Source organism: Ahaetulla prasina, chromosome 6, assembly GCF_028640845.1.
Source record: "Ahaetulla prasina isolate Xishuangbanna chromosome 6, ASM2864084v1, whole genome shotgun sequence".
NCBI lineage: Eukaryota > Metazoa > Chordata > Lepidosauria > Squamata > Colubridae > Ahaetulla > Ahaetulla prasina.
In genome coordinates this window covers 43052594-43064013 of record NC_080544.1, presented here as the reverse complement: position 1 = coordinate 43064013, position 11420 = coordinate 43052594, and the positions used below count along the sequence as shown (strand labels likewise).

Sequence of the window (11420 nt, the reverse complement as noted above, 5' to 3'; positions counted from 1 at the left end):
ATTTGTCACTCTGTGCCAGGCTTCCAGATTGCCAGGTAAAAAGTACTCGAATAACTTTCTTGTCTGCATTTCTTGTCTGCTAAATGCTGGAACATGACATAGACATCTACAACAGCAACAGAGTCTATTATTAGAATACTAGCTTTTATTTATATGTGCATTGTACAGGTTGGTATGCTTATTTGTGCCATGCCAATTTTCAATTCCTGTGGGTCAGCTAGCACTAAATATTCATATATCCCCCCCTCAACCCAGAATTATACTCTTAGACTCCGGACTAATCTAAGAACAAAGCAATAAAAAATTCTAAAAATTGGAAAAATGAGTTTTTAGGAGTCATTCACAGTTTTCTATGAAGATTTAAAAGTCAGCAATGCTTTGTTTAAAGTAAGTGTGTGCCCTAGAATAAAATCTAGGTGAAAACTTTTTTGGTTCTTTTAAAATTATTTCAAATAAATGCTTCAGATCCCATATAAGTACAGAATTTCTCTACTAATTTTTAAAATAATCTTATGTTTTTCAAGTTTTGTCATGAGTCATAAAGACATGCTGTTACTTTAAAGAATCCACCAATTTAAGATGATATGACACTCTTAGAACAATCTTTTGGAACAAACTTTTGGATTGTTGGTAAGCAGATATGGAGACGTGATTGCCTATTTAACAGACTATCTAGTTCAATAGTTACAGGTAGTCCTTGACTTACAACAGTTCATTTAGTGACCATTTGAAGTTACAATTGCACTGAAAAAAAAAATGACTTATGATCGTTTTTCACACTTACTACCATTGCAGCATCCCCATGATCATGTAATCAAAATTCAGGTGCTTGGGAATTGACTCATATTTATGATGGTTGCATGTCCCGGTGTCATGTGATCACCTTTTGTGACCTTCTGATAAGCAAAGTAAATGGAGCAGCGAGATTCACTTAACAGTTATGTTATGAACAGCTGTTTTGATTCACTTAACAACATAAACTGTTTCAACTCCTACCCTCAAAACGACGCTATAGAGCACTGAACACCAGAACAACAAGACACAAGAACAGTTTTTCCCCGAACACCATCACTCTGCTAAACAAATAATTCCCTCAACACTGTCAAACTATTTACTAAATCTGCACTACTATTAATCTTCTCATCGTTCCCATCACCAATCTCTTTCCACTTATGACTGTATGACTGTAACTTTGTTGCTGGCAATCCTTATGATTTATATTGATATATTAACCATCATTTGTGTTGTAAATGTTGTACCTTGATGAAAGTATCTTTTCTTTTATGTACACTGAGAGCATATGCACCAAGACAAATTCCTTGTGTGTCCAATCACACTTGGCCAATAAAAATTCTATTCTATTCTATTCTAACTGTGGCAAGAATGTTGCAAAATGGGGCAAAATTCACTTAACTGACTTGCTTAGCAACAGAAATTTTGGGTTCAGAAAATAACTTAGCTAACCCATCAACAGAGGACCACAGCACCACCATTAAACATAAAAGTGTGAAAACCATAAAATTACATAAAGTTATAAGAAAAAGGCCAAATAAAATGAACTATCACTGTGTGCCAAGTACAGATCATAAAATCTTGACTGCTGGATTAGTCAGAAATTTGCTGGAGAATAATCAACATCAAAATTGGTTGCAAAGAATTTTTTTGAATATGAAATCTTAGAATGAGAATACACTTTTGTTCTATGTAACAGCCAGATAAAATGAGGAAAAAGTGTAATAATCCTCATGTTAAATTATACAGCTCCACTTTTCTCCCATATAGTACAATCCAGTGAAAAAAATGAGGTCAGCCCAATTTACTCTATTAGAACTTGTTCTTGAGAATTCCTCAGTGGGTTATGCCCAGGGGCTATGACCTCTAGAAAACTAAAGTGAAAAAACCCATATTCGATAGGGGATTTATTTCACCTTCATGAATATTACCATCTTTTCCTTAGCAAATTGTAGAGATTCTTCTAAACTTACCTGTTCAAAGAAATCAGCATGCAATATTAAAAGTGATGCAGTGCAATCAAGGAAAGAGACATGTGGGAAAAAGCAGCAGCAAATCCTGCTGCATATGCATAGAGTGATGCACCTGAATAAGAAGGCTCATTGGTTATGAGTTCATTGTGATTTTTTTTCTGTTACTCAGCATGGACAAGAAATGTCATTATGGCATAGCAAACTTTTAGAAGTGAGAACAACACTGCTTTCCAAAGCAAGCAGGATTCCTTACGGGAAAAAAATTAGAACTGTATTTCTGCAGTTAACCAACATGGAAGGCAGATTGCTTAATCTGACTGTCCTGCAATAAAAGTGTAATAATTCAGGTTGACAAATTATTTCCCATTTATTCATTGTTAACCATTGTTAATCATGTGTCTGAAATAGGCTAATTTGAGCTTGGTCATTTGTGCTTCAAGTGAGAACTCTGGATTGATTTGTTCAATGATCCATCAGTTTTCTTGCCTGTCTACTATTTTCTAAGGAATCTCCTCCAAGATCAAAGTTCAAAGGCACCAATACTTTTCCTTGTCTGCTTATTTACCTTACCTTGGACCTGGCACATGAAGAGCTTACTGTTCTGTTTCACAGTCATCACTTACCCATGGCTTTGAATTCTGTTTCTCCATCTCCTTTTAGCAATAATAGTCAATTTTATTTGTATATACTCGTGATTTTCATATACAGAGGAATTATTTTATATTCTATACCCAGGACATGTATGTGCCACTGTACAGATAGCTTCTAACAATATCCCCATTTAAGAAAATAATCATGGAGCCTCTTAAAAATAGAGCCCCTATACAGGTTTACCACCTGCTTGCAGAATAGCACAAAGTTGTCACAAAGCTACCTCTGTAAAAAAAAAAGCTGAATTTTGCATCATGTTGGCCAGATAGCTGTCTCTCAAGCTTAAAAATCAGAAAGGTTAACCTGGGTGCTGCTGGGGCCTGAAGGAACAGGCTGAGTAACAGGCTGAGTCTCACAAGTCTCGGTGTGGTTGAGTGACTGAATGCAAAGTAGGCCCAAAGCCTGCCAGTTGCAACAGCTTTGTGTGTGGCGGTAGCTTTTGTAACTAGCTTGAGGCTCCTTAAATGTCTTAATGGTTGGGTGGGAAGCAAGCCCAAAGTCTATGAAACGGGGGGAGGGGGGGCTGAAGCATGCCCAAAGCATGTGGGGACCTCGAGAGGTGAGAAACAAAGCATAGAGTGCCTCAGGGGTAGGGGAAGACTTGGGAAGCCAGGGGCAGGGAAGCATGGATCTATTCTAGGTCTCCTGGGAGACCTAGACCTATCCCTGAGAGAGCCCATGCTTTGCTTAATGATCAATACAGTCATTTAACGTCTTCTGCATCAGGGAATGTGGAGATTGGAGTCATTAAGTGAGGTGACCATGCAGACGTCTCACTTAATAAGAATTATGTAACCATAATGGGCAGGTTCTATTATGGTCATAACTTGAAGACTACCTGTATGCAGCCCAACCCTGCTAGATTTTAGGAAAGCGATTAAACATTTATTTTCCCAACAGACCATGAAGGTAGGCATGTTATAATTTTTTCCCCTTCTTCTAGTTTAGAATTTTATTTGAGGTTTTTAATTGTCACTGGGGTGGTGGTATAGGGTGATGTGCTTAGGTATTTTTAAACTTTAGTTATCAAATAGAATATATAAATGGCCAGAAGCAGGAATAATTGGAATGACATATAAGCCCAGAAGGCACATATACAAATAATGCATTACTTACAAGAAGTTTTAGTGATTAACCCACATCACAAAATGTTTTTATGCAGCCATAGATATACAATTCATTTTGAGATCTAATGTTGGAAGTAAAGAATTCCCAACACAGTAAAATAATCCAGAGTGGTAGTGGCAAAACTTTGAATTGCCATGGGTTGCTCTTTTTGGGGGGTTGATGTGCCATCTATGTGGCCCATAATAAGACTCAGTACTACCATGCTGCAGGATGACAATAGATTTATAGAAAGAAATTATAAGGTAGCAGTAAAAGTAAGAGAATAGTTTCAGTCTCTGTACTATGCAGTTATTGCATCAACATCATGCAGAAATGGCCCATTACTATCATCTTCTCTATCTTGCTCAGAACTTAATCTTATTAGCAATGACCTCAGCAAGTAACAACATAGAACTAATTTCATCCTAGCTCAAAAACAAATCAGGCCTATTTAATACATAAATGGGAATTCCAGGACCACAGGGTAGATTGGAAAATATTTTTTCACTCATTTTCTCTCCAATTCCTGGAAGGAGGCAGTGGCAACCTATCATGTACTTTTGCCAAGAAAATTGTGTGGATGCTTTACTGACTCATCAATACCTCCTCTGAGATTGCCAGCAAATCACTGCTTCAAAACTCACACACTCAGCACCAGGTAAGAAAACGAGGAAATAAAACAAATTTTGCCATTCAGCTAGGATTCTTAGAAATTATTACTTGAAGAACACAAAAATAAAAAGCTGATATCCTATCCACCCATGTTTGTCACTGCATGTTTGGTTACTTTATTTTATCCAACTGTTTATACTGCCTGCTGTCTGTCAGCGGTTTTTAGAATAAACAATAGTTGTTTTGGCCATTAGGTTAAGAGTAGGCCCATAAAGATTCCCATCCTGAAAGGCTTTGAGACAAAAAAGAGAGAACAACAGAATCATGATAGGATAATCCCTCACTGCTTGGTAGCTTTAAAAAAAAGTGTTGTAGTTGCCCTACAACAAATTATTTCATGGGAGTAATGTTTTAAAACCACTACTCCCCGTTTTTAGGGAATAAACTTGTCCTAGCAGCTTGCATGTGAGCAGTAATAAAAATAAGATGGTGGGGGAGAAAAAAAATCCAGTAAACTATGGTAATAGCACCTTCTTCCTCTCCTTATAATAGTCTGTAGAGATTCTCAGTCATCCAGGTTGTGGTTGTCCCAAAGGTGCTTTTTCAGGAGGCAACTGGACTTTCTTGTTTTTTCTTTTGAAGATGTTTTGCTTCTCATCCAAGAAACTTCTTTAGCTCTGACAGGATAGTGGGGAATGGAAGGATTTTTATTCCTTGCAGGCAGCTGGTCATTTGCATCCTTTCAGAGGGTCACTGAAGCACTCCCCGCTATCCTGTCAGAGCTGAAGAAGCTTCTTCGATGAGAAGTGAAACATATTCAAAAGAAAAAATAAGGAAGTTCAGTTGCCTCCTGAAAAAGCACCTTTCGAACAACCATGACCTGGATAACTCTCTACAGATCTTTAGCTATACAATTTGGGATGAACACCCTTTGAATGGTGTGAGAGTAGGAGTGGATTTCCAGAGGAAAAATTGCAGACTACAGGAATCAGGAGCACTATTCAGGTGACCCTGTGGAGACAGATAAAGTGTCCTCAGGGCACTTGGTGTCCTCACCAAGTGCTTCAATGACCCTCTAAAACAGGAGTCTCCAACCTTGGCAACTTTAAGACTTGTGGACTTCAACTCCCAGTCTTAAAGTTGCCAAGGTTGGAGACCCTTGCTCTAAAAGGATGCAAATGACCAGCTGTCTGCAAGGAATATAAATCCTTCCATTCTCCACTATCCTGTCAGAGCTGAAGAAGTTTCTTGGATGAGAAGCAAAAACATCTTCAAAAGAAAAAACAAGGAAGTCCAGTTGCCTCCTGAAAAAGCACCTTTGGGACTCCTTATAATAGTCTCCATGAAAGGAGAAAAGACCCATCTACACATGAAGAAGCAGCGCTGGTTTGTTTCTCCTCTGTTGTTTCATTGGTTCTGTTGGCTCCTATAACCTCTGTGGGGAGAGGAGAAGCCAAATTCCACCAGGTGGCTTTTATGCACTTTTTATTATACTATTATAGGAGTTTTATTATACTATATAGTATCATATAGGCCACTATAATGTATAATGACATAATGTTTTATCCTGCATAATACAGGTTCTTGGCCATGGGACTCAGCTTTAAAATTACCTCACTAAAAGTCTTGAGAAGTTAGTAACAGTCTAAGGTCAAATAAAATATTTGGCATTTATCAGGTGAACTACAGCAACTTCTATGAAATATGGTAAGCCCCATGGACTTATGTTTTCTGAAATGTAATCCATATTCTGAAAAAAAACCTGCCAAGTCTCCTGACATCTAACCTTGGACCAAGAATGTTTTTCAAGAAGGCATTTTTCTTTAAAGATGCATATGACTTTTCTAAGTATATGAATTAACAAATACATTGCAAACAATAGTAATATCTTAGCCATCAATTTATATGATTTTCCTGCTAATTAAGTGAATTTTGAATAAACACAAAGCAAAGAGCAACATGCTATAGACATATATATAGACATATATCAATTTTCAAAATCCTTGTATACCATTCACTAATTACAAGATTGAACTGAAACAGTATTTTGTACCTGTGTCAAAGTTGATTCTTTATTTGTTGCTTTATTAAATTGAATAGCGTTGCATTTTCTCCAATTTTTAACTCCATAGCAATTTTCTCTTATCTCTAGAAAAAAGGGTAAAAAAATAAAAGGTAACTTACAATCAGATGATCATATAGTAAAATAAAGTTCATTTATATACATCAAAGAACCACTATTAAAGATGTCAGGGCCTAAAACATTAAATATTATCTTTGTTTACTAATACAATAATTAAAAATGAAAACAAATGTGCTTTCTATCAAATTAATCTGCAATTTTGTATGAGTTTCCTGAGATAAATGGGAGCAGTTTAACCTTGGGAAACCTTCAACTCACATTCCTATCCTTTAAACCTGTTAAAACTTAAGTGAAAGAAATTCAGCAACACCCAGTCTCTAATAGCATTACCAATGGCCTCCTGCAGCCTTTTGTAAGGTCAGGATGATCAGTTGCAGCTTTCAAATTTTAAATCTTACCCACCCCAGATATTAAAGTCAAAAGTGGCAATCATCACACCACGTCAACAATAAAGGGAAAGGGAGAAACTGTGCTTAAGGGTCAAAATTCACAAGCAAGCTATCCTTAGAAGAATAGTCTTCAGGCTGAGGGATCCATGTTTTTCAGCTGAGGTGGGTTGTCCTCAGTTGTGTGCACTTTATCTTATTCAGCTGCCCCCAATAGCATCTTCTATACTCTTATTAGCTATTGTCCAATTTGCAAGTCTTTTTTTGTGTGTTTGTGTAAATAAAATTATTTATCTTATTAGATAAATACAGTACTTTTAAACATCTGAGATGTAGATTAAATTTAAAAATAAATTAAAAGTATAAGAAAATTACTATGGGAAGTGATGCTATACATATTGTTTATACACTTTATACACTATTTTCTGCAAAGTACAAAAAGCTAAATAATTTACCTTATCAATTTACCTCTTTTTTTGTCCCTCTCCCCAAGCCAACTTATTTAATGTCTTGAAACTGCAAAAATTTAAGGATAGTGGCCAATACTCCAAGAGATAACATTTATTTTCCATGTTTTAATGTAGTTTTAAACAGTTTGTGTCAGCAACAAGGTTGTATGCATGTACATGTGGGTAAGTTTCTAACTGTGTGCTCTGACCACTATTTTTTGACCCTATCCTCCATGGACATTACCAATTTATATGTCTTTTACATAAGATAAACAAGAAAACAAAATAAGACAAAAGGTCTTACCATAAACAAATGTCATGGATCAGATTTTACTAATGATTTAGATGCCATACAAGATAAATAATTTGTGCTTTCAAAGGAAGCTGGGTTCACTGTTAAAAACCTTAATCTTTCTAAGCAGGCAAAACTGATTTTTACTCTTTTACTATAATGCCAGAAATTGTCATCAAAGTCTAACCGAAGATGGAATGTTTATATGTTACCATGACACTTGTGTTACCATTCTATCCTGAACAACAAGGAACAATCATTTTGTGTTGATTTATGTCAGGAAACTTTTAAAGCAGATGATCCTAAGATCATAATATATATAATATATATAATATAATATATATTATAATATTATATAAATATAATATATATAATAGATGATCATAAGGGGCGTGCATAAGCACACAAACGTGCCTACCGTTCCTGTCCTATTGTTTTTCTTTTCTTCTTCCTATATATATATATATGCTTATACCTCCTAATATTTACTCATATATATGTTTATATACTATATAATCTTTTTGTATGATACTTACATATACTGTTGTGACAAAATAAATAAATAAATAAAATAAATCCTCCAAGTATGGAAATAAAACTAAAACAGACCCAATATCTTACTTAACTTTTCCTTCAGGACCAAAATATTTAGTAGATTAACATATTAATTGAATTAATTAGTAGATTAAGGTTATCCCATAAATTAATGTAATACCCTATAATATTATTTCCAAATAATTATATAAAGAATTGCATGGCAAGGTAAGTCTAATGATAGTGATCAGTGCTTTACTTTTGATTTAAGCTCCCTTAAGGTGTTTCCACATAGACTTGCCTTTGAAAAGTATTCTAAAGCTTCAAATAGTGAATAATACTAGAGACTTGTAAAGTTCTAGATAGCACAAAGTACCACATTGATTATGTAAATAACCCCATGAACAGGTTTCAGTATGCTTTAATGAAGATCATTTGCTAGTTAGCTAAGAAAATGGAGCCTATTTCAGCTATACTTTGTTTAACAGATCTGCAAAGGTCATAAATTTGAGGACTGGTTGCCCAGTTACTTCTTCATCACCAGCTTGACTGTGAAGCCACTAAACTAGGCAGTGGTTAACAAAAACCTGAAAAGGGGATTTCTTGCCAAGGTTTTGCCATCTAGAATTAGGAGTGCAACTCTTTCTCAAAGTTGGGGTATTCCCGTTCAATGCATTTTTTTCTCTCTTACTATTTTTGTAGTAAGAAAGAAGCAATGAAATAGGAGCTTTAAATAAGGAAATGTCTGGCTCAAATTTTGTTTCATTCTGGAACTCACTAGAATATGACACAACCTTTAGCAGAGTTTTGCACATAAAGCAGTTCTCTTTAAGATGAATGCTAGTACAAATACTATAATATATATTTTAATAATGAGCAATTTATTACAAATTCTACAATACCTAGTCAAAATAAATAAACATTTATTTTTCATGGTTGGATTTGTAATTCTTAATATGGGTACTACTAATTCTTAATATGGGTACTACTGTTTTTACTCAGTCCTTAAATTATTCAGAAAATAGTGTAATCTTGATTAATCTAAAATTAAATATAACATGGAGCATGTTGGATTTCAAGGAAGAAATGGATTACTTGTTCAGTAGCAAGTAATCTACTGTAAGCAAGTAAACTAATTCTCTAGCTCATAGGAAATAGGGATGAACCAGAAGACAAATTAAAAATTATACAAAAAAAGAAGCTTTGTTGCCTTTTGTTCATTTCAAGAAAAGATAACTAAAAGAATACAATGAACAAGGAAAACAAGGAGTCATGCTTATTCCTTTTGTCATCAGTTGTTTCTCCTATTTCTGTCATTCTGCAAGCGCCTTTTTAAAGAAGAAAATGTACATGAGAAAAAAGATTTTAAGGTTGGATAAGTCTGTTTAGTTTACTATAAAATACATTCTATTCCGACAAAGGTTTATTCTTCCCCTTTGCACATGAGTTTATAAATGTCTTTTTAAAAAGCCGAAATAAAATTAATATTTGTTCAAGTATGCAGCTTCCCATCCATATTCTGTACTGTTTTGGGGGAAAAAATGTTTCCATGAGATATGGTTTTGTGTGCACAGACGTTTTCCTAACGTATACTTTTGCTACCCTGCTTCTTGTATAGAGTTCTGCGTTGCCAAATTCAGAGATATGTTAAATAATAACAAGTAATTATGTTCTGATTTAGCTACTAGGAAAGTATGCCTTAGGTTACTTTGTAATAAAGGGCAATGCAAACGAAGATTGCCTTCTGCACTGATTTATATCCATTTTATATTCCAAAAATATTTTTTTAAGTAAAAATGAATACAGCTGCAAAGAAGAGTATAACAAATAGCTTGGACCCAAAGACATGTAGAATAGGATACATTATGATGATCTATTACAGAGTGCTATCCCACACAAACGTATTCAGACAGTGAGGGTGAAGGTTTGTTCTCCGAGCTTGTGGGCTAGTTTCTGAACGTTTCGTTACCAGGCTGGTAACGAAACGTTCAGAAACCAACCCAGAAGCTTGGAGAATGAACCTTCACCCTCATCCTACACTCGAGCTGCAGATATTCACCCCTATTGCAAATATTAAGACAGTACTAAGTGCTGCCATATAAAGGTAAAGGTTTCCCCTGTCCAATCGTTTCTGATTCTAGGGGGCAGTGCTCATCTCAGTTTCTTGGCTGAGAGAGCCAGTGTTGTCTGAAGACATTTTCCATGGTCATGTGGCCAGCATCACTATATTTCAAAGGCATACCGAAGTACCTATTAGTCCAGGGGTCTCCAACCTTGGTCCCTTTAAGACTTGTGGACTTCAACTCCCAGAGTCCCTCAGCCAGCAAAGCTGGCTGAGGAACTCTGGGAGTTGAAGTCCACAAGTCTTAAAGGGACCAAGGTTGGAGACCCCTGTATTAGTCTACTTGCATTTGCATGCTTTCGAACTAGTAGGCAGAAGCTGGGGCAAGAATGGGAGCTCATCCCGTTGCACAGTGCTTAGGTCTCAAATCCAGGTAAAGGAATGAATGATGGAGTGAATTATTGAATATATTCACATGACAGAACCGACCATTATTTTTCTTTGTAAGATACTTATTTGTATCTATTTATGCAATTTTTACTAGTTTTTACAAGAGTTCAACATGCCATACAAAATTGTGGATTGATTTTATAAGTATAAACAAACCATAGTTGTGTGGCAGGAAAATAAATAGTAAGCCTAATAGTAAGAGGTTGTGCCTATCATTAATTTCAGCAGAAGATGACTTGCAACTCTTTTTACAAATTGAATTTTACATTTAGATTTAAAGAGGGCAGAAAAACTTAGCCTTAAAGCTTAAATACTAAATTGTATTTTTATTTCCTTGAAAAAAGTAATCACTTTTGTATATGTATTTATATGCACACACATAGCACAATATAGAGACAAGATTCATAAAGTAATAATGGAAGCAGCAAATACTAAAATCATACCTGCTTCATTATCTGCAAATATAATCAAAATAAATAAAAGTAGTAAAAATGTTTATGTATTCTGTCTGTGGACAGAGTAAGCTAGGCAGCCACTCTAGTTTATTCAAGAAGCCAGAAACCTGTTGCTTAGCAACAAAAAACCCTCACAATTGTGTATTCTGTCTCATATGCAAGAGGGGAGAGGGAGGGAGGGAGGGAGAGAGAAGGAGAGAAAGAGATGGATGATGAAGTCAGAAGCTACCATTATGTAAAGACACTGACTGTTTGTAATGTAATTAGCTTCTCTTTACACAGAATCCAAGGAGG

General features: G+C 35.4%; 1 protein-coding gene across 2 annotated transcripts in view; it reads right to left on the bottom strand.

The window, feature by feature from the left end:
* C6H10orf90 (chromosome 6 C10orf90 homolog) overlaps positions 1-11420 on the bottom strand; it is a 301626-nt gene that overhangs the window by 84489 nt on the left and 205717 nt on the right. For both annotated transcript variants that reach the window (XM_058189026.1, XM_058189027.1), the window contains exon 3: positions 6409-6503. In XM_058189026.1, coding sequence (XP_058045009.1) covers positions 6409-6503 — 95 coding nt within the window. The remainder of the gene's footprint in view (positions 1-6408; positions 6504-11420) is intronic.